The 23,576-nt window shown below is 55.0% G+C and overlaps 1 protein-coding gene across 1 annotated transcript in view; it reads left to right on the top strand.

The window, feature by feature from the left end:
* The window catches only part of WDFY4 (WDFY family member 4), a 235,169-nt gene that overhangs the window by 30,675 nt on the left and 180,918 nt on the right, over nt 1-23,576 (top strand). The window contains exons 4-11 of the mRNA XM_045570637.1: nt 615-721; nt 2,330-2,464; nt 4,548-4,737; nt 7,078-7,267; nt 8,879-9,036; nt 10,446-10,898; nt 13,502-13,606; nt 15,743-15,933. Of these exons, the coding sequence (XP_045426593.1) occupies nt 615-721; nt 2,330-2,464; nt 4,548-4,737; nt 7,078-7,267; nt 8,879-9,036; nt 10,446-10,898; nt 13,502-13,606; nt 15,743-15,933 (1,529 nt within the window). The remainder of the gene's footprint in view (nt 1-614; nt 722-2,329; nt 2,465-4,547; nt 4,738-7,077; nt 7,268-8,878; nt 9,037-10,445; nt 10,899-13,501; nt 13,607-15,742; nt 15,934-23,576) is intronic.

The following is a 23,576-nucleotide window of genomic DNA, read 5'->3' as shown; positions in this document are numbered from 1 at the left end:
AGTCAGCAAATGCTTTCCAAAGGGACCAGGGGCAGGGAAGGGGACGTAGGAAACTGCTCTCCAGGGAGGGACACACACACACACACACACACACACACACACACACACACGGCGGGGCTCTGGGAGGAAGTGCTGGGATAGAAGGCACCTGAGTGTTCAGTGGAGAGCTTGACCCAAACAAGACCCCGGGTCAGAGCATGTGTTCTGCTGTGGGTCCCTGACTCGCAGTCTTCCAGGCACGGAGCCGGAGGCCAGATGCAGGCTGTGCAGGGAGCTCCGGGCAGGTGCCTGAGCCTGGTGCTGCCGCAGGAGCCCCTGTGATGGAGGGCTGTGATGGGGTGGAGACTGGGCTGTGGGAAGTCTATGGGGAGGGACTTGTTCCTGTTACTCCGCAGTGGGGGCCTTTGATGGCTGTTGAACAGGGAAGATGCATGCTAAGGGCTGGTCTTCAAGAGAGGGACCTGGCAGAGTGTGAGAGTGGGTACAGGCCAGGGGAGGGCAGCAAGCGGAAGTCCTCTAATGGCGCGAAGGCAGGTCTCATGGCGGGAGGCAAGGGGAGGGCAAACTTGTGGCAGGTCCCGGCACCTCCCGCTGACACTCCTCTCTGCTGTCAGAGCTAGCACGGGCGGCCGCGGGGCAGCTGCTGCGCTGGAAGCGGGACACACACCAGGACGGCTACCTGCTCCTGAAGGCAGCCTTCGTGCTCTCGGGGACGGACTCGGTAAGTGCAGGAGCCGAGGCCTGGCTTATCATCACCGGCCGGAGGCCTCCACTCAGGGCAGGGCATGTCTCCCAGCGCCTTTCTTCCCAGGAAGCCGCTTCTCCTTTCTCCCCCTGGCTCCCCTCTGGCGTAGGACGGCTTCTGAAATCCTGGTTCTGGTCTGAATCCTGCCTGTCCCTGACCGCGTGACCCTGAGCACATGCGGCTCTCGCTGTGACGGCGACAGGGTGGCTGATGTGAGGGTGGGGCTAATGGCGCCTCAGCACTAGGGCCACTGAGATTGAGGAAAGGAGCGCGCAGTAGGCCAAGGCCAAGTCCTCCCTCTGTGAAGAGGGGCCTGCTCCTCCTCCCCGGGTGGTCTGCTGAGGCTGGTGTCCTGGCGGCTTGGCCATCAGCAGTAGTGCCCGAGGCCCCTTGCAGGGCAGGCCAGAGATGCCCTGGCATGCGGCTGCTGGAGCGCCCCCTTGTGGGGGGCCTAGCATGTGGCACCGGGAACCGCAGGGGAGCAGAGCGAGGCTGCTGCCCTCAGTCCGGGTGGCACAGGCATCACAGGAGCCTTAGCAGCAGCGTGTGGTGCGAGCAGGAGGCTGCAGTTAGCCAGGGAGACCTCTTGGCTTTCCCAGGAGCGGGAGCCCTGCCGGCCGGTGGCCAGGCGCCCAGTATGCAGAGGCCTCCGCTCTCGGGAAGGGTGCTTCCAGCAGAGCAGCATCACCGACCTCCAGACGGCTTTCTGCTGGACAGCCAGACCAGGAGCTGAGGGAGAGCAGCTGCCTTGGGGGCCAGTGGGGCAATGGTAGGGAGAGCTGCCTGAGGGGCCGCAGCAGAGCCCAGTGTTCAGGAATTTGGGCCTTGCCTGCGCCAGGAGCCTTCAGGGCAGGGGGTCCGACATAGCGTGATGCTCCTGGTTCTGGCCTGTCCTCCTTTCGGTTTTCCTAACTGTGTGGACAGCATGCTTTAGATGAACCCCAGGTGTGCACACACACAGCACATGCACGGGTGCGCACTGAGACAGCAGCCACAGTGATCCAGCGGAGCTGCAGGTGGGCGCGTGGAAAAGGGCCCGGGCACAGCACACACAGGCTGGTCCCTGTCACTGTCCGGGGCCTCTCCTCTGTCCGCAGCTCAGGGACTGGGCTTCCGGATGGGCCCTCGTGAGGCTGGATCTGACAGGGGCAATCAGGGCCCTGTCAGCCCTTCACTCAGTTGCTTGCACTTGATATCAGCCACGCCCTTCTGACTGGGTCCCAGTGTCCACATGAGGGGAGCCCACCAGCCCACTCTGCTCCAGCCCTCCCCCTCCCTCTCTCCCTCCCTCTCTCCGTGACTTCCTCCCTCTCTCCCTTCCTCCTCGCCACTGTCCTTCCCTTCCTCCTCCCCACCGTCCACCTTAGGAAAGATGTGCCGTCTACTGAGCACAGTGTCCACTTTCCCCTAATCTCCAGTCATCTAGGTGGGCCTATGACTGTCCCCATTCTCACTGGAGAAGGTGTCGCCCGGAGAGAGGGGGTGACTCGCCCTCCTCCCACGTCGGCAGAAGCCACTCAGGCCGACAGCGTGGCCTGGCCGGGGCAGTGCCGGCCTGGTCACGGCCCTGCTCGTCCCTTGCAGGAGGCACTGGGCAGAGTTGCGGCGTCGGGGCTCCCAGCGCTGCTCCTGCAGTGTCTGTACCTCTTCTTCGTCTTTCCTCTGGAAGAGGACCAGCCTTCGGAGGACGATGTTCAAGTTCAGAGGATGTTTGTGCAGGTGAGTGAGGCGCGGGCTGAGCCCCTCTGGGCTGGGGCCGAGCTCTGCCTCTAGGAGCCGCTCCCACCTGCTCTGCTCAAGGCCCCCCCCCCCCCCCCCAACACACACACACACACACACACACACACACACACACACACATTCTGCAAATGCGAGAGGCCTAGGCATTGGGGAGACAGGTTTTCCTCTCCTGCCTTTGTGTCCCTCCCTGCTTCCCTTGTTCTTTCCCAGAAACTGTGTGCCTTCTCCACTTGGCCCACCAGTCTGCGTTCCTTGGTCCTGCTGGGCCTCGCCTGCCTCTGGAACCTTCTGTTGCTGCCACTTCCCCTCTGAGACGCGCTTGCTAGCTGAACTTGCATAACTGACTAGTCAATGTGCTCTCGGCAGTTGCCATGGCTCTGTGCCTTGGCCTCTCACCTGCTACCTCCTCCGTCCCAGGATGCGTGCATTGCTGTGTGCCCAGTGCTGAGCGCCCAGCTCTGTACAAACACAGGAAACAGGAGCTCGGGGCGGGAGGGGCCTGGGAATCTGGCTCCCAGTTCACACTCAGCGGGCCCTCACCACCTTCCCCCTCCTTCCAGAAGTATCTCAGGCCACTGGAGAGCAGGTGCGATTTCCTCTTGTCATTGCCCTGACAGCCAGCAGCAACTTTCCACATGATGCTCCCCCAGTCCCCACCCCCCACTGACAAGCCCTGCCCTCCATCTCCGGGGACCATGCTCCACGGAAACACCACTGCCCTCTGCCCCTGTGAGGGCGGGAGAAGGCTGTGTGTCCGGGGCTGGGAGTGTCTCCAAGGCAGGTGCCAGCCCGTTTGGGGACTTACAAGTGCAGCTGCCTATTGGCCACCTGCATTCAGATGGACCATCTCAGACTCATCCTCAAGCCAGAGGAGTTGCTGCCAGAGGCCTCAGCAGTCTTCAGCTTATCCACTCACTGCCCGTGGGAAACCCTGGCCAAGCAGGCCCGTCGTTGGTGCTCTGCAGGAAAAGGCGGGGCAAAGGCAGGGCTGGGAGTGAGGCCCTAGGACTGGATGGCAGGAGCAGAGAGCAGGCTGCTCTGTAGGAATGGCATTGGCTCAGAACGGGCAGTTGGGGTGAGCTGTGATGGGGAGGTGGGGGCCAGCAGCAGATGGCCATCTGAGCCAAGGGCGCAGCCACACCCACATGCAGGGTCTATAGCCAGTCCTGGGCGCCCGGATGGCCTCCATCCTTGTGCCGAGGGCCTGCTTCTGTAGCAGGAGCTCCTGTACCTGCTGAACTGGGAGCAGGTCCCATTAGAGCCACAAGAGCCCAAGAGAGAGGAGGCAAGGCGAGTCCCTGCAGGCGCTGCCTGCTGTGACTCTCCCATGTGCACAGGCAGGGCCCCAAGTCCACAGGAGCCGGGGTTGGTGGGACAGGGCCCCAGGTTGGAGGTTATAGGACAACGCGCATGGCTGTGTGGAGAAGTAGGGCATGAATGCTAACCAGGGGTTCAGGATACATCTTGCTTTTTATTTTATTTTATTATTATTATTTAAGTATATATTTTATTGATTTCAGAGAGGAAGGTAGAGGGAGAAACAGATAGAAACATCAAAGATGAGAGAGGATCATTGATCGGGTGCCTCCTGCATGACCCCTACAGCCCAGGGTCAGTCCTGCAACCCAGACATGTACCCTAACTAGGAATTGAACCTTGACCTCCTGGTCCATAGGTCGACACTCAGCCACTGAGCCACACTGGCCAGGCTGCACCTTGCTTTTCAAGTAGTGCAGGACCCTGTGAACCCTGTACTTGGAGGGCTGATGCCATTTTCCTTGCGTTTCTATATAAAAAGTCACCCATCCAAGTCCAACACTTCTTCGTCATTCCGACTTGGGAAGAGTAAGCACTGCCTTCACAGCGGGTAAGAGTGCAGACAGCCCGAGCCTCACCCTTCGCTGGTGGCACTGGTGGCCTGGCTGGTCTGGGCAGGGCTGACAACATGCAAAGCCATCTCCTTGCTGACACGCGCCCGCAGTGCTCTGTAGGGGTGGGAGCAAGCCCACTGCAGCAAGGAGGCTCAAATGGTCTCCCTGGTCTTCCTCCTTCTTTGTCGCAGATGTTGCTCAACATCTGCAGCGAGTCTCAGGGGCTGGAGGGCCTCCTCGCAGGGACTGAGCTCCAGGCGCTGCTGATCGCCACCACCTGCCTCCGTGAGCACAGCTGCTGCTTCTGGAAGGAGCCCACCTTCTGCGTGCTGAGGGCCGTCTCCCAGGCCCAGGACCTCGGCGTCATCCAGTACCTGCAGGGTAGGTCCCCGGGGGCCCACAGCCCACAGCAAGTCCCTGCCATGCTCGTGCAGCATCAGGGTAGATTTCTGGGACCAACAATGAGAAGGAAAAACAGGTTTTCATGGATGCCAAGCTGGGCCAGGAGCTGACCCTGTAATGCTCGGTTCCATTCATGAAGGTGCTCTTGTTCATTTGGATGCTACATTGGAGGAGGGAAAGGGGAGTCCATCCGCTGCTCACATACTGTCAGACAGAGACTGTGCCCGGCCATCCGTATGCCATCTCATCTGTCTCTTGGAGATGAGTGGTAACGGTTGTGCATTCTTGCAACGGGGAGACAGATTACTATGTTGGAGAACTTGCCAAGGCTCCTGGGTTTCCAAGAAGAGAATCAGATTTAGACTTGGAGAGGCCGCTGCCTGGGCCTCCGCTTCTCGGGGCAGCCAGCAGGGATGCACACTGGTCCTGCTCTCACGGGGAGTGACCTCGGTGCCTCCTCTTTGTGTCTGTAAGGTGGGATGACAGGCCCATAGAGCTCCCTGGATTGAGGCTTTGGTGGGGTGACATAGCTGATGTGCTTAGATAGCACCGCACACAGTGTCACCACCAGGTGCGAGCAAGGCAGGGCGCTGAGGGCACCCACTCCATTAGTAGGACCGGTTGTCTCCTGCCTCCTCCCAGAGGACTCTGGGAAGCATGGCCTCAGTGGCTCACGTCTTGGGAGGGGTGTTGCCTCCTCTCCGTGGCTGGCCAGAAGGGAGGCTCTGCCAGGCTCACCCGAGGGGCATTTTGACAAAGGCTCCCTGAGCTGGCCTCCTTACCCACTCTGTGGCACTTCCTTAGCTCACCAGCTGAAGTGCCTCTTGGGAGCACAGCCATCCATCCCTTGGCTGACCCCAAGGTGTGATGTCTTTTGGGGAGTAGGTCAAACCTGCCAGTGTGACCTGCCTGTCCACAATCACATGCCCTGTGGTCAGTCTTCTTTCTGGGGCCTCCTGTGACAGAGGGCGCCCTCCCACTGTGGCAACGCCCACAGGAAACGGCACCCCAGTTCTGGGTGCAAGGCTCCTGTGAGGCCCGGGCCCAGTGGTGATGTCCAGGCTGAGCGCGGCCGAGGTGCTTTGTAGTCCTCCCACTCTGCTCACAGGCTGGCGCTGGCGCTGGCACTGGCGCTGGCGCTGGCACTGGCGCTGGCGCTGGCACTGGTGCTGGAGCTGCCCAAGAAAAGGCTGCATACCCTGGTGGGAGGGTCCTCACTGTGTCTTTATTCTCAAACTGAAAAGAAAGATTCTGCCTCAGAGGAGCCTGCCACTGGAAGGGTCTGTACCCCTGTGAGCAATGGGCCTGCTCTGTGGGCGCCTAAGCTGGGGAGAAGGTAGACAAGGGAGAGCTGGGCTGGCCGCTTCCTGCCCAGCCCTGAATTCCAGGTGTGGCCGTCCACATGCCAACTCTCCGGTGCAGCCCAGGACTCCCAACCAGGGACTGAGCACACATTGTCATGCTCTCAGGTTCTTGGTAGGCAATCTCCCCGATATCCTCAGCTCTCCTCACATCCTCAGCTCTCCCTCACGTCCTCAGCTCTCCTCACATCCTCAGCTCTCCCTCTCTCCCTCAGCTCTCCCTCATGTCCTCAGCTCTCCCTCTCTCCCTCATGTCCTCAGCTCTCCCACATGTCCTCAGCTCTCCTCACATCTTCAGCTCTCCCTCACGTCCTCAGCTCTCCTCATGTCCTCAGCTCTCCTCACGTCCTCAGCTCTCCCTCACTCTCTGGCACTCCTCCTGACTCTCGCACTTGGAAGAAACTTCCCCCATGAAAGAGCCATAAAAACAATGATCAGTCACAGTGCAAACCCAGGGACACTTCTCTTCTAATGCAAGTTTCTTAGGCTCCCCTGAGCGGCATGGCAGGGCCCCACCAGCAGCCTTGCTTATCCACCTCCGTGTCCTGCAGCAGGGCTCGGACCCCTGACTCTAATGCTGAGACCCACCCTCTTCTGGCCCCTCTCTCCACACACACCCATGTCCCCCTCACTTCTCCTGGCAGCTTTCTGCCCACCCCAGAGCTGCTTTCCCTGGTGTCTCTTACCCAGCCACCCAGCCCTCCCCAGAGCTGGGGGACCAGGAGAGGGGGGAGCAGAAGGTTGAGAAGCTTCCTTCTTGTCTCAGCCCTGTCTGCCCTGCAGAGCCAGCTCCCAGGATGGTGCTTCCCTGGGGGAGTCTTCTTCTTGTTCTGAGAGCAAAACAAAACTGCGTTGGATTAATTCACATCTTGATGTGCCATCTGGAGCGGGGGCAGGGTGGAGGGCATGACCGGCCAAAAAGCCTCGCTCTGAGCGCGCTGTGTGTTTCCTCCTGCAGCCACGGACTGCGTGAAGCTCTGCCTGCAGAACCTCTCCCGCCTGGCAGACTCGCTCCCCGCCCCCGAGCTGAGCCAGGCCGTGGGCCTCGTGCTGGGCTTCGTGAAGGACTCCTACCCCGTTTCCCAGGCTCTGCTGCTGGAGTTCGAGAACGGGGAGGGCTACCCTCTGCTGCTCAAAGTGCTCCTCCGGTAAGCGCTGTGCCTGGCGGGGACTCCGCCAAACCTCCTCCTCAGCATCACTGGGGCCTCGGAGAAAGAGTCGGGGCTTCCCAGAGGGTCTGAAAGCACATGTGTACAGCTCGGCCAGAGAGCGCTTTACTGCAAAAGTAACTCAGCGTGCAGTGGGCTTGGGAGCCAGAGCCACTCCCATGGAGAACCAGTGGCTGGTGGTGAGAAGTGTGCCAAGTCCCTCTGGTGGCATGCACCCCTCACTTCCTCCCCTCACTTCCATGCCATCCCGGCCCGACAGACACTGTGGGAGCCCATGCGGGGGCTGGAGGGCTTTCTGGGACTGGGACGGCTGTCATGGGCGCTGCCATGTGCTTGAGGGCAGGAAGTGCCGGGAATGTGCCCCCATAAGCAGTCCTCAACATGTGATGGCAGAAGCCGATGGATAAACACCCAGCAAAGTCACCACTTGTGGGGTGGAGAGAGGGAAGCTTGGCATTCTGCCCCCAGAGCCCAGGAGGCCTGGCTCCCATTGCTGATGGGACACTCCACAACGCTCCCTGCTTCCTCCTCTGTCTCCTAGAGCTTCTCCCTCCTCCCCTTAAACCCTGGACCCCTAAGTCCCTGGGAAGCCAAACGCAGACACCATTCCACTGGGTCAGGATGCACTCAGCTGGCTTGTTCTATGCTGACAGGCACGTCATCTGCCTGTTGGGGCAGGGAGTGGAGAAGCCAAGCGTGGAAATCAGAAGGTGTGGACTTCCAAACTCTACTGGTCTCAGGGGAGCTGCCTCACAGCTCCGGCTTTGCTGAGTGTGAGCGGTTCCTGTGCAGGGCACAGCCCGCTGTGCGTGCTTCATGCCCTCCACTGAGCCGGGCTTGCTGTCTGGCAGTGAAGCCCACAGTGCAGTCTCCCAAAGGCTGTGACTGAAGGACAGCCAGAGGGCCTTCCACCAAAGGGACAATGTCCCGGTGGTGAGGCCCCTCTGACCTTAGCTGAGCCTGACCCACTTGCTGTCGCTACTAGGAAGGTCTACGTCACAGCAGCCCCTGGACATTTTTGGTTAAATGGTGGCTGATGCCTCACTTCCCGTGCCAGGCAGGAGGGAAGGAGCTGTCCCAGGAACAGTCAGGACGGCCGCGGCAGCTCTCTGCTTCCGTTCTGCCTTATGTGGGTCAAGGTGCTCAGGCACCTGCTGTGGGCGGTCAGAATGCTCAGAGGCACTGTGGGGGGTCATGGTGCTTAGGGGGCCTCCTCTGCAGAGAGGGCCCCTCCCATCCACTCAGCCTGGAAGTCAGCAGCCGAGGCCTGGCAGAGTTGGGTTCCTCCCCTCGGCGTTGCTTTGTTGCTCTTCAGAAATATGAAGTCTCATTGTGGGGTGCTCCTGACCAAAGCATGTGAGTGTTGGGGTGCGGCTACGGAAAGCAGCCTTGTGAGCAGAGGCTGTGGCTGTCTCTGTTCTGAAGCTGACTCTCACCCAGGCACTGCCCTCACCTCGAGGTGCTGACTGGCGGAGACCTTTGGGGTCTTTCCCAGCATGTCCATCACGTTGCCTCTGCACCTCAGTGAGCAGCCCAGGAGCACACGTGGCTCTCGGTCCCTGAGCCCAGAGCCGCCTCCTGTCCCTGCAGGTACGATGGGCTGCAGCTGCACGAAGCGGACCCCCACCTGGAGGCGCTGCTGGAGCTGGTGGTGTGGCTGACGACCTGCGGGCGGGCCGAGCTGAAGGTGTTTGACAGCGTCACCTACCCGCAGCTGGAGGGCTTCCAGTTCCACCAGGAGGCCTCCGGTAGGTCCTGTGGGGGGAGGCCTGCGGGGGGAGGGGAGGCCAGGGTGGAGGGAGCCCGCAAGGGCACTGCGCCCTCACAGGCTGCACAGGCCTCCACCCGGCCTTTGTAAAGAGGCAAACACCCGGGGCCCAGCTCTGTCACGCTCTGTGGATTTAAACTTCTTCGTAGAAGGTTCTAGATGCCCTGAGTGGGACTTAGAGTGCAGGGATGTTTAGTAAAGGCAGGACTCTCAAGCAAGGGCGGAGCCTCTGGCCTCGCTGTCCCTGGTGCCAGGGCCTTTGCAGATGAGACAGTCACCGGCTCAGGTCCCTGCCTGCTCGGCTCTCTGGGATGCCCGCATTACTGACGAGCTCAGGGGACACGCGGTGCTTTCTGTGGCCACTCTCTGCCCCGTGCTGGGCGCCAGGTGTCCGCTCCCCGAGAATCCTAGCAGAGACAGTCACACATGCCTGCGGCCATCCCTGCTCGGTGACCATGTGCCTAACCTGACTGATGACAGCATCAGGGCAGTGGTGACACTAGTGGTGGGTGGGCGTCTGAGTCAGGAAACCCTGCACAGAGGTGGGGTCAAGGCCTCGCGTGGCTGTCCAGGCAGAGGAAGGGGAGAGGTTAAAGCAGGAAGCACAGGCGGGAAGTAGACAGTGACTGGACGCATCTGGGGAAGCGGTGCAGAGGCCTGAGCAGACTGGGGTGCAGAGTGCAGAGGCGGGAGGTGGAGGGGAGGAAGATGAAGAAGAGCCACTGGACAGGACCCCAGCTCTTAAGGAGGTGTCTGGACCAGCGGGAGGGCCCTGGTGTGTGAGGCAGGGCTGGCTGCAGATGGAGGTCTCAGAGGAGGTATTCCCGGGCAAGAGGGAACAGGAATAACCTACAAGCTGAAGAGAAGGGGTGTTAGGAGGTGTCTTTATTCAACAGCTTGTTTGCAAGTGAAACAGACTTCGCTCAGTAATGTGTAAAACAATTTGATTTTAATTGATTGAAGCCAATCCTTCAGCCAGAGCTGCCCAGTGGAAATATAATGTGAGCCGCATTCCCTCATTTTAAATGTCTGAGTTGCCTTATTAAAAAAAAGGGAACAGCTTAAATTATGTTTCATAACATATTCCATTTTACCCAGTATACCCAAAGTATTGCTATTTCAACAGGTGGTCATTGCAAATAACTCTTAGTGACTTTGCTGCATTGTTTCTTTGTTGCGTCTTGGAAACCAGTGCATTTTTACACGCGAGTGACCCTCCCAGTGCTTCCCCCAGCTTGGGCCTTACGTTCTGGGCTTCGGGCTTTCTGATAGGCTTTTACCCACAGGAGCTAGAAAGTAGAACCCTGAGGCGGTGCTTCCTGGTGAAGAGGCAATCCCGCATTTCAGGCAGAGGCAGGAGAAGTGACCTGCGGGATTTTCCGTTTGCAGGGGTGACTGTTAAGAACCTCCAGGCCTTCCAGGTCCTGCAGAACGTCTTCCTCAAAGCCAGCGACGCCCTCCTCTGCACGCACGTGCTCTCGGCCATCAGGACCATGTGGGCCTGGAACGCCCGCAACTTCTTCCTGCTGGAGTGGACGCTGCAGCCCATCTCGCAGTTCGTGGAGCTGGTGCCCCAGAAGCCGGCCCCGGTGCAGACGCAGTTCTTCCAGCTGCTGGAGGCCCTGGTGTTCGAGCTGCGCTACGTGCCCCACGAGATCCTGGGGAAGGTGCAGCGCCTGGTCCAGGACGGCGCCGAGCCGCTCTGCACCCTCCGGGCCCTGCGGAGCGTGCTCAGGATCGCCGGCGCCGACCCGCTCTTCACCGACATCTTCCGGGACTCGGGGCTGCTGGGCCTGCTGCTGGCCCAGCTGCGGAGGCGGGCCAAGGTCCTGCGGAAGTCAGGTGTGCAGGCGCCTGGGAGGGGAGGGGGCGGGCTGGGCGTCCGTCAGCTGGGCCAGCTCTGCAGGCCCACCAGCCGCTCAGCAGCTTCACCGAGGAAGCAGGGAAGGTGCCCCGGGCATAGATGTCACAGGGCAGCAGCCTCCCTCTCTCCGATGACCAGCCTGAGCTTCCCCTGGGGAGATGAGGGGAATGGGGGTAATTTTTGTTGTTGTTGTTGTTAATTCTCACCTGAATATTTTTTCTATTGCTTTTCAGAGAGAGTGGAAAGGAGGGAGGAAGGGAACAAGAGCGAGAGAGAGAGAGAGAGAGAGAGAGAGAGAGAGAGAGAGAGAGAGAGAAAGACTTCATTGATGTGAGAGAGACATATTGACTGGTTACCTCTGGCATGTGCCTCAGCCAGGAGAGTGGGGAGTGAGCCTGCAACCCAGGTACACGCCCTTGCCTGGGGAATTGAACCTGTGGCTCTTTGGTGCATGGGCCGACACGCTAACCACTGGCCAGGCAGGATGGTGTGGTTTTAAACAGACTCATGGAGCTAACTCAGGCCTGTGAATTCTCAACTCTCAGACATCCCCCCCACACCCGCCTCGAGTGCTCCCTGAGTGTGGAGCTGGGGAGATGGCTGGGGAGGACAAAGGGAAAGGAGCTCAGAGGTGGGCCTCTTTGAGGGAAAGATGCTCAGGGAGAGCGAGTGGCTGTGGGGCTCGGTTGGGGCCTGGCCAGGAAGACTGATGCAGCCGCCTTGCTCACTGGGTGCTGTTGGGCCAGGTGGTCTCCCATTGGGAGTAGGGGTCCTGCTGTTCAGCTGCCCCCTGAATTCTGGCCACACCTGGGTGCCTGCTGCACTGTGTGCCCGAGGCTCCTTGCTCCTCTAGAGCCTGCAGCCCCCTACCCTTTGGACTCTCAGCACCAGCACCTCCCCTCCCCCCCCGGCACCTCAGGACCCTGTGGTGCAGCAGGACACGTGCAGGAGTGCGGGCCCGGGTTCACACCCCAAGGTGCCCGATCACACCCCAAGGTGCCCGCTGCCAGGGCCACTCGGGTTGCCTGCAACCCCACCTCCGCCAGCTTCCAGATGGGAATCAGAGCATGAACATCAATGCCCCTGGCTTTCCCTCAGCTGCCCACAGCGGCCCTCTGGGGGTGCAGCCTGGAGCGGCTCCGGGCACAGGAGCCTGTTGCTGACCTCACTCCACTTCCGGCCTCTACTCCTTCTCCTACTGCCCGGCTGGGAAGGAGCAGGCTTGCGAGCCATTGGCCCCTTCTGGAATTGTGCTCAGACTCAAGCTACAGTCATCAGTCTGTCTGCTTCCTGGCCTCTTTGAGGGAAAGACCCTCAGGGAGAGCGGGTGGGCGTGGGGCCAGCCATCACGGGGCTGGAACCTGCTGTGCTGTGTACGGGCTCAGTGACCCTGAGCACATTACTTAGCTCCTATGAGCCTCTTTTCTCTGCTGTAACATGGAACTGTCTGTCTGTCTGTCTATCTACCTACCTACATACCAACCTGTGGCTGTTTTGGAAATTCAGTGAGAAATATCTGAAAAGGAGCCATTGTCATGCTCGGTGCATGGTAGGTACTCAAGAAAAGTCAGTCATCTTATCCCTGTTCACTCTGCTGCGCATGGGAGACAGACGACCCGCCGGGGGGAGGAACTCCCACGCTGTGGAGACCAGGAAGGACCGTGCCTCCTGGGGGTGCGGGGCTGAGGAGCAGGTGCCCTGTCTGGGCATAGCTGGGCCCCAAGCCCGCTTGCATGTGCTTCTTTCTATCACTTTTTAAAGCAAAGGCACATCCTAAATTATGAGGCCAAAGAGTACCTCCTGCTCTTGGCGTTCAGTGCTTCTGTGTGAGCTCAACTGTGATTGCTTCCCAGCAGCCTGGTGTTGATTTACTCCTAAACCCAGTCCCAGGCCCACGGCCCCTCCCAGGAGAAGGCGAGCCTTCTTGTGAGCGGATGCACCTGATCTTGCCTCTGCCTCTCTTTACGTCTCTTGCTGGCTTTGTCTCCTGGTTAATAAGCGCTGCCTTTACTCATTCATTCCCTCCCCAGATCTGTACCGAACGTCCCTCCCGCGTCAGGCCCTTTAGCTCTGGGGACTCAGAGGTGAGCGCCCAGGCCTGTGTGCCCCGTGGAGCTCGGGGACAGTCCGCTCTGTGGTCCCTCATGCACCTCGTGCCTGTGGTGTGAGTGGTGGCCCCCTCCCCGACGGACGCCAAACTCTACATGTGTCCAAAGGACGGGAAGAGGGCAGGGCTCCGGGGACGTGCAGAGCAGTGGCTCTCCCAGCCTGGTCCTCACACCTGCCAATCAGCATCGATCAGAACTGGTTAGGAACAGTGACAGGACTCCACTCGAGTCCTCCTGAGTCAGAAACCCCGGGTGGGACCAGCTCCTGGGTTTCAGCAGCGAGCCCGAGGAGATTTCCGTGTGCATTGCTCTAAGGGATCGCAGGGTTGCATCTTCTCAGCTGGGCTGCACACGCCCCTGAAATGGAAGCATTAGATTCACCCTTCTGTAAGAGGACAGGAAGCAGATGCAGTCAGAGAGCTGGGGTCGTTCCATGCACATTAACTTTTTTTACTGCTTCTTCAATGTTTCAGGGAACAAGGAGCCTGCCCTCGGTGCTGGGGACCCAGAGCGAGAGCTGACGGGCGTTATGCTGAAGACCGTAGTGGCGCTGCTGAACGGCTCGGTCCGGAACGCGGGTAAGGACGGCACTGACCCCAGGTCACTGCCAGGGAGGGGGCAGCATCGGCGCGCGCGGAGCGTCCAGCAGCCGGTCTATGCCGCAATCATCGGGAAATCGGTAGACACCGCAGTGGACACCTTTCACTCTTAAAGCTGATTAATGGCTGTGCAGCAGAGGCACATCCTGAGTGATGAGACCAAAAAGTGTCTCCCCATCTACACAAAGCCCACTGGTCCCCTGCTGCTCTGTGTGCTTTAAAACATCTGCATGGCAAAATGCAGGCCAAGAGGCTCGTCATTGTAAGGGAGTTCATTGGAGGAGTTGGGCTCCCTCATCCCCAACTCCGCTCCCGAGACCAGGCAGCTCCGTGCCTCTTTAAACAACACGGATACGCACATGTGTACATTGTGCTATGAAGCCATGCATCAACAAGTGACAGCAGGGATTTGGTGACAGGTCAACGACACCAAGTGTGAGTGAATGCCCTGTGGCGGAAGGCCTCTCAGAGTAGACTGTGCAAGCTCCCAGGAGGTGCTGGCTGATGTGCATGCTCCTGGGGTCACTCCCAGACACTCACCTGGCAGCAGGTCACACCGGGCTCAGGAACCCACCTCTCACAGGCCCCACGGTGCTTCCCGCAGAGGGAGGCTCGGGATTGGGGCCTCCTGCTTCGTGGAGGTGACGAGTCATGGCGGTGTCACGCCCTCGGGATAATCCATTCCTTCCTCCTGCTCATCCCATGGGAGCTTCCGAATACCAATCCTGGGGGAGAGGGTCTCAGAATTCCTTTAAACAAAAACAGACTGCCAGCCAGGTTTCTTTATCTCCCCTTCCCAAAAACTACCGAGGAAGTAAACATGTTCTTAGCTCAATTCTGGTTTGTTTTCACTGAGAATTTTGGCAGAGAGAGAGGGAGAGAGGGGGGAGAGAGAGAGAGAGAGAGAGAGAGAGAGAGAGAGAGAGAGAGAGAGAGAGAGAGAGATATGACACCAGCCCTGGATTGGGGAATTATGTGGATACTGGGGGTCCCTTGATGTGACCTGTGGGGATTGGGCTGAAACCGGCAGTCCAACACCAGCTGCTACTCCTGCCTGCCACTCCCACTCTCCTGGTCTCTCTGTGCCTATCCCGGGCTTGTGCCAGCCAGTCCTGATCTGGAGAGGCTCCAGCCATTGCCAGCTGTGAGCCCTGCTTCTGGTGCCCTCTGGTCAGCTGAGCGGCACTCCCACTGTGGGAGTGCAGTCGACTGGTCATTTGGTCACATAGGCTATCATATCCCATACTAGAGGCCTGGTGCACGAAATTTATGCACAGGTAGGGTCTCCAGGCCTGGCTGGCAATCAGGACCAATCAGTGGGGCGATTGGGGGGACCCCACTGGCACCTGCCTTGGCTGGCCTGGGGCCTGCAGGCTGAGGGCAGCTCCTGCATTGAGTGTCTGCCCCCTGGTGGTCAGTGCTTATCATAGTGATTGGTCATTCCACCAGTTGTTCCGCCCTTTGGTTGATTTGCATATTAGCCTTTTATTATAATAAAAGCTATGATGTGCACTGACCACCAGGAGGCAGATGTTTAATGCAGGAACTGCCCCCTGGTGGTCAGTGCACTGACACAGGGGGAGCACCACTCAGCCAGAAGCCAAGCTCACGACTGTCGAGTGCAGTGGTGAGAGCCTCTCTTGCTTTCGCAGCAGCGCTAAGGACCCCTTGGGGGATATCCCCGCGGCAGGCAGAGATCGCCCGAGGGGTCCTGGACTGTGAGAGAACACAGGCTGGGCTGAGGGGCCCCTCTTCCCCAGGGTAGGAATGTCGTGCTCCAGGCCTCTGTATAGACAAAGGGCAGAGGTATATCTACTTAAATTTTATATTACTTAGGTTTCTCAATTTAAAAAACAATATTTTTTTTAATCCCCAAACTGAATTCTGACTGGAGAAAAAAGTTTTTCTTTTTAATTCTCAGCTGAGCAGTTTCTCCTTTTCTCTTCTGCTTTTAACAGTGGGTATAGATTTTGAAAATAAGCTCTCTAATGGGCAAAAGAGACACATAAAAGCATAGCAAAAACATACTTGTGGGCCGTAAGGCAAAGCTGTCCTTGTTACGGGGACTGTGGTGCCAGGCCCGTCATGCTGCCTGTCTGTCTGTCCGGCCTGCAGTTGTCCTGAAGGACCACGGCATGGTGCCCTTCGTCAAGATCTTCCTGGACGACGAGTGGTACCGGGGTGCCGCCCTCAGCATCCTGGAGCAGCTCTCCACCATCAATGCCGAGGAGTACATGAGCATCATCGTGGGCGCGCTGTGCTCGTCCACGCAGGGGGAGCTGCCGCTGAAGCTGGACCTCCTGAAGGTGACGTCCTCTGTGCGGGGCTTCCCACGACAGGCAGCAGGGGCCTCACTGCCATGCATTGGTCAGTCAGGTGGCCACTGTGTTACCCGTAGGGGGGCGCCGGCCGCAGCAGCAAATAATCCCACCCTCATAGCGGATGCATCAGACGTTTCTTTCTTACGTGGCCCAATCAGGGACTGGAAGGGTGTCATCGGGTGGGGGGGGGGCAGTGCCCCGGGGCATCTAATCCGGCCGCAGAAGAAGGCCTGGGGCGTGGAGAATCGCAGTGCGTACTGCAGGCCTAGCGCGGCGCAGGGAGCTTCTGGCCAGGATTCTCCGGGCGGACCCGTGAGCAGCCTCCCCATGGCCACCGGCAGGCCAGGAGATGTAGGCTCCGGTGGCAGCTGCTTCCCGGCAGCCCTGTCCCACGGGAGTGGAACCCCGATCAGCGGTGGCCATCAGCTGTGGATGTGCCTCACCAGTATTCAGGGTGCCTCTGGCAGGCCCTGGGACCGAGGCAGAGCCTGTGACAGCCTCCAGGGGCCACAGCCCTGACACCCAGAGGTGCTGCCACACTCCAGGGGGCACACAGGGGAGCCTGAGCTGCGAGAGTGGAAAGCAGAGTGGTCAAGGTGGCAGCTGGCGCAAGGAGGTAGAACCAGGGGGGTCGCTCTGGGCAGCAGAGAGGAGCGCATGCTGTTCCTCTGGGGTATTTTGTCACCATCCAGTGTCTTTAAGGCGTTAAAGACAATAATCAGTGTCACAGCCTTTACTCTTCAGTGGCTGTTCCTGCTTTTATGCCTCTCGTCTTTGTGGGCTATGCCTTTAAAAAATCTTTTCTTACATGCTGCTTAAGGGAAGAGCAGACAAAAATGCAAATGTCCCAGGAGGCTGAGCTCGGAACCTCTCAAACATTTGCATACAACCTCATAAAATACATGCTCATGTGTCAGTAACACACCACCGTGGACAGCACAACCTCATATAAAATACACACTCATGTCAGTAACATGCCACACTGGACAGCACAACCTCATGTGAAGTACATGTTCGTGTTAGTAACACAGCATATGGGACAACATGACTCTGTGTAAAACACACGCTCATGTTTTAGGAGCACACCCCATTGGACAGCACAGCCCCATGTGAAATACATGCTCGTGTGATGAGAGAAAGGAGGACTGGTGAATTTAAAAAAATGAAGTTTCTCTTAGAAAACCCATCAGCCTTACTGATCAATGGCCAAACACGCAGGGAGTGAGCTTGTCTCACCCGTGGCCTCTGCAGAGCCAGCGTCAGACACGGAGGAAGGATGTGGCCTGAGCTCAGGAGAGGCTCCCCTAAAGGGGACACATGCCCAGGCCTTCCCTGTAGCTCACAGGTGACAAGAAACAAGAGGGCGATTTAGTCCCAGGGCCAAAAACCATTGAAGACGACTTCTATCAAAGCAGAATGCAAGTGCAGTGCCGTTTGGCAGACACCAGTGCCTGGTGGTGATGTGAAATGGGGGGCGCAAGGGGTGTGTCAGGGAGAGAGAGGAGCCAGGGCTCAGGACTGGTGATGCTGTACAGCTGGGAGGGTCCTCCTCCACATGGGCCCCTTGTCATGTTCCCGCAGACACACGTCTGAGAGCCTCTCACACTCAGTGGCACTGTGGAGTTTGAACCTAAGCCGAGTGACTTAAAACCGGTGCCCTGCTCCGCGCCACGCTGCTTGCTGAGTCCTTTCTCTGGTGTGTGCAGCTGCCTTCACACGCCTCACTGTGCGGGGACAGGGAGGCCGGCCCCGCAGCCAGGCCTGGGAGCGGCCGGATCTCTGTCTGTGTTGGACACAGGCAGGCAGGCAGGGCTACGAGGAGGACGTCAGGTTCTGGATCTCTGTTTGTGTCGGACACAGGCAGGCAGGCAGGGCTAAGAGGAGGACGTCGGGTTCTGGATCTCTGTTTGTGTCGGACACAGACAGGCAGGGCTAAGAGGAGGACGTCGGGTTCTGGATCTCTGTTTGTGTCGGACACAGGCAGGCAGGGCTAAGAGGAGGACGTCGGGTTCTGGATCTCTGTTTGTGTCGGACACAGACAGGCAGGGCTAAGAGGAGGACATCGGGTTTTGGATCTCTGTGTCGGACACAGGCAGGCAGGGCTATGAGGAGGACATCGGGTTCTGGATCTCTGTTTGTGTCGGACACAGGCAGGCAGGAGGGCTAAGAGGAGGACGTCGGGTTTTGGATCTCTGTTTGTGTCGGACACAGGCAGGCAGGGCTATGAGGAGGACATCGGGTTCTGGATCTCTGTTTGTGTCGGACACAGGCAGGCAGGAGGGCTAAGAGGAGGACGTTTGGGTCTTACTTTGCTCAGAGTCTGAGTGCCGGGTGAGTCGCAGAGAGCTCTGCCTTGCTCATGGGAAGTTCCTCTCGTCTCATCTCCCGCTCAGAGGTGCCCATTGGAGAGCCTCCTGGGCACTGGGACTGGTTTCTGGAATTGCCAACACAAAGCCATTATGGTGTTTTACAGACGCAATATCATGGCAGCGTCGCACTGTCAGGAGAGTCGTCAGCGACAGCACTGTGCGAGCTGTTTTAACGTCACTCCCGGGGCCAATGCTGCTTTCTCCTGGGGTTCCTGGAGCTGCTGCTACCCTCCAGGAGCAGGGCTGGCAAAGTCCTGCCTTTCCCGGGAATGGTGGGGAGGGCTGGGCCCCAGAGTGTTCCACATGCAGCCACCGTGGAGTCATGTGAGCGCTGACCCAAGTTTTGATGAAATCTGCTGTGGGGTTTGCCTTTCTTCCACACCATCTGGGACCCGTTGGAGCTTCAGAAACAGAGGGACAATGAGCTCTCTGCCAGAGGCCCTTTTCAGAAATAGTGAGGGGACGCTGCCAGAGCACGTGCCTGCCAAACAGGTCACATGTCGATGAGGGGGTACATGGAGTGGGGGGACCTGGAAGGCAGGACCCGACCCCCCAGGAAGGTCTTCTCTGAAGTGCTCTCCCATCAGGCACCACCCCTGCCTCCATCCCCTGAGGCAGAATCTGCCAGCTGCTCCGAGGAGAAAACCCTCCGGAAACACCCACTTTGGGCAGTTGTTGCCGAAAGCCAGTGGCATCTCCATACCAATACAGGAGCGCATGTGACCGCACCGCCGAATTCTGGCAAATGGTAACTGCGTTAAAGAATAATGTAAGCAAATGAATTTCCCTCCACAGCAGGTGGAGCCATGATTGGGTTATGTACAAATTCAGATTGATTTGCTAATATACATTTAGCTGTTCAAGTCTGAGCTTAATCACATTACCTCACCGATCTTCCAGCATGACACATGGAAAATTATGAGGAAGAACAAATAATAGAATGTGAAATAAATCCTGTTAGTCCTAATGTAGTTAGCGCTTTGCAGCAGACATCCATTTTATAGATTCAAGCTGGAGGAATACTAACTCAGAGACGATGACACGGTAACTGAGTTAAGGAGGAGAAAATGGGCTTAACGCTGACCTTTCCTGAAACGTGTCAACCCGAGCCTGATTACTCTGACTTCGGCTGATTAAATTTGCTCGCTGCCCAGACTCGCCCGCCGTGGTGATGCATTGTCACGCAAGGTTGACTGACAGTAATGGAGACCCTTCTCCTGGGCCCCCAGTTCCTGACAAATTGTTTCCTGAAGTAGCACGGTATTTATTTCCCTTTATGATAGAAATGTTTCTCTCTAGTTGCTATGAAATTAAGCCTTTGTAATTGGATTTTGAACTCTTTACTATATGACTCTGCAAATATGAAATTAACCCCATCCCAAGAAAAAAATAGAGCAGTCTAATTTCTAATGAGATTACCCCATTCTAGATAATGACCCTGAATTTAATAAATCAAACAAAGCAACAATTAAGGACAGCCACTCCTTTCTCTCCCCTCCTAGCAGGAGGAGAGAAGGGCTGTCCAGGAATTACAGGGATCAGACATTCTGAGACACAGATCACAGGAGAACCATTACTGGGTGGCTTCTCCTTTTAAAACATCTGCTCTCACCACTCTGAATGAGGGAATCCTTCTGAGCAATAGCTGGTGTCAAATTGGACAAAAATAGACAGTGGTTTCTTAAGGGAAAGGGGATTTTAGTATATGGATCATGGACTATAATCTGATTAGGTTTTTTTTTTTTTTAATTGCTTTCCTTTTCTGGTATTTGTTTCTGGTATATGATAAACAGAAGAGCTTCATTCATTCCATTTATCCTGGACAACCTCTATGGTTTAGGAGTCATTGAAAGACTTCACGTAAATTTGGATGATTTGACATCTGAGCACAGCGGTCGCCAACTGGTAGTCCGTAAGGTCCAAAAGGTTGGTGATTGCTGTCCTCCAGCAAAGATTTCCCCTATGTCTTCATGGTATATTTACTGGTCAGGGCACGAGTTACACAGCCAGGCGCCAAGGTCAGCTGTAGACAGCACAGTGCTCACTGACACACAGGTGTTCAGCCTTTCCTGTGGCTGGTCGGTGGCAGGAAGGAAACACCACCACACACACTTCAGGGTTAGATGTGGGAACCCTTAACACGACCCAAATGATTAGGGCCCACTCAGGGTCCGGTTTCTGGAGGAGGCCACACACTAAAATGGAGAGACTAGAAAAGAGTTAATTTGGAACAAATGGGGAGCCAGGCGGGCATCAACCTCTAGTGGAAAGACTTTCTAGACTCTGGCCTTGTTATCCCTTTTATTGAGGCTATGGTATATACCCATTACCCTTAAGCAGCTTTGGGAAACACCCAGTACCCTTAAGCAACTTTGGGAAACACCCATAGCCCTTAGGCAGGTAATAAGCGGATTATCATATCAGTAAGGATTTACATGATTACAAGATGGGGAAGTTGCCTCAGTTACTATTGTCTCAATTAGATAGGGTGTGGTTGGCTCTGATCTTTCAGAGCTTCAAGGTTGACCAGCTTTTTTCTATTAGTGAGACAATGATTGGTTTTCAGCAGTTAGAGTGTGTTTCCAACTCAGAGAAATACTATTGTCTGGAGTGAATTTCTCACACAGGCAACACGGACAGCATATCTGTCTGCAGCCCTTTCTGGCCCCACTGTCAGGTAGTCAGGGAAACTGTGCCACTAGGTGCAAGGTCACCTCCTATATAAGACCACTGGCAAACACTGGGAGACAGGAGACCTACCTAATACATAGAAGCAAGCGCCAAGAGGCAGCCAAAATGAGGAGACAAATAAATATCTTTCAAATGAAAAAACATAAGAAAACTCCAGAAAAATGTAGGTAACCAATACAGAGTTTAAAACAATTGTTATAAGGATGCTCAAGAAACTCAGTGAGAACTTCAACAAAAATATAGTAACCTTTAAAAATGATATAGAAGTAATTTTAAAAAGCCATTAGAAATAGAGAATATACTAGATAAAATTAATAATTTTGAAGACAAGATAGCAGATAATACTTAATTAGAATAGAAAAAAATAATAAAAAATGGAGAACATTTTAAGGGACCTCTGGGATAACATCAAGCATAACAATATTTGCATCATAGAAGTACCAAAGGGAGAAGAGAGAGAGCAAGGGATTGAGAATCTATTTGAAGAACTAAAGACTAAAAACTTCCCTAATCCTGGTGAAAGAAATAGACATACAAGTCCTGGAAGTGCAGAGTCCCAAACAAGATAAACCCAAACAGGCCCACTCCAAGACACAACATAATGAAAATGGTAAAGATTGGTGATGAACAGAGAATCTTCAAAGCAGCAAGAACAATACAGTTAGTTACCTACAAGGGAGTTCCCATAAGATTGTCAGTTAAATGCTCAACAGAAAAATTTCAGGCCAGAAAGGATTGGCATAATATATTCAAAGTGATGAAAAGCAAGAACTACAGCCAAGACCACTCTGCCTGGCAAGGTTATCATTTAAAATTGAAGGAATAATGAGCTTCTCAGACAAGAAAAAAGCTAAAGAAGTTTATCACCACAAAACCAGTATTATAAGAAATATTAAAGGGACTTACTAGTATTTAAAATGTAGCAAAAGAAAAAAAAGAACATAAATGTGAATAATAAAATGGCAGTAACCATGTACCTATCAATAACCACTTTATATGAAAATTGTAGCTGAATGGATAAGAAAATGAGAGTGATGCATCTGCTGTCTACAAGAGACCCCTTGTAGACATGCAGACCTTGAAAGTAAAGGGAAGGAAAAAGGTATTTCATGTAAATGGAAACAAAACAAAACAGAAAACTATGATGGCAATACTTATATCAGACGAAATAGACTTTAAAACAAAGACCCTAGTAAAAGACAAAAGGCATTTCATAATCATAGTGGGATCAATCCAACAATAGACTTTTAAACAATTACCTGTAGGTGCACTAATATAGAAGCACCTACAGGTAATTAAGTACTTGATGGGCATACAGGGAGAGAGTGGCAGTAATACAGTCATACTAGGGGACTTTAACACTCTATTGACATTGGTGTAGATTTTTCCAGATAAAAGAAAACTAAGAAATGGTGGCCTTAAATGACAAAGTAGACCAAGTAAATTTAATTGGTATTTTTAGAGCATTCACCCCCAAAACAGCAGAATATGCATTATTTTCAAGTTGCACATAAAATATTTTTTTAGGATAGACAACATGTTGGGCCACAAATAAGTCTCAATAACTGTAAGAAGATTGAAAAAATTATCAAATATCTACTCTGACCACATTGGTATGAATCCAGAAATCAATTTCAAGAATAAAAACCCTGAAAAACACAGAAACACACGGAGGCGAAATAATATGCTAGTAAACAATGTGATCAAGGAAGAAATGAAGAGATATCTTGAGACAAATGAAAATGAAACACAGCAACTCCAAATCCATGAGGCCCAGCAAAAGCAGTCCTCAGAGGGAAATTTATAGTAATACAGGCCTACCTCAAGAAAAGAAAAATCTCAAATACACAACATCACAGAACACAATTTCTTGTAGTCTCCCATGATGCCAGCAATTGGAGAGCTAAGCCAGACACATGCTGAGTACATTGCCCGGTTTAGTAATAACTAGATTTGTCAAAGCTGAGACTCCTTCACTCTCACAGTTTCATGAACTTGATCTAATTTAACTCTCAAAATTGCCTCAGATTGGGAATTTCATGTGCCAATGTAACAGCTTTCTTTCTAGTGTTTTTCGTGTAGCAATTGTGGCCATTGCATTTGGGGGTATTTTCTTTTCTACATATTTTAAAATTTTTAAATATTTTACTTTTCAGTTACAATCTACATTCAGTACTATTTTGTGTTAGTTTCAGGTGTACAGCATAGTGATTAGACAATCTCATACTTTACCAAGTGTTCCTCCAATATTTGCAGCACCTACCTGGCACCAGACATAGTTATTATAATCTATACTAATAAAAACCTAGGAGACTCATGTGCCCTCACATCACAACATGATGGTTGCCAGAAGGGAGGGTGGTTGGGGGACTGGGTGAAAAGGTGAAGGGACTAAGTACAAATTGGTAGTTACAAAATAGTTACAGGATGTAAAGTAGGAAATATAATTAACTAGAGACCCAATACATGAAATCAGGCGGGGGGAAGTGGGGTGGTGGTTGGCTGCTGGGCCTGGGAGAGGCTATGGAGAAGGTCCGCAGGAGGTTGGCTGGCCAGCCCCACCCTCAA

Source organism: Pipistrellus kuhlii, unplaced genomic scaffold (assembly GCF_014108245.1).
Source record: "Pipistrellus kuhlii isolate mPipKuh1 unplaced genomic scaffold, mPipKuh1.p scaffold_m20_p_35, whole genome shotgun sequence".
Classification (NCBI taxonomy): Eukaryota; Metazoa; Chordata; class Mammalia; order Chiroptera; family Vespertilionidae; genus Pipistrellus; species Pipistrellus kuhlii.
This window is presented reverse-complemented; position numbering and strand designations above follow the sequence as displayed.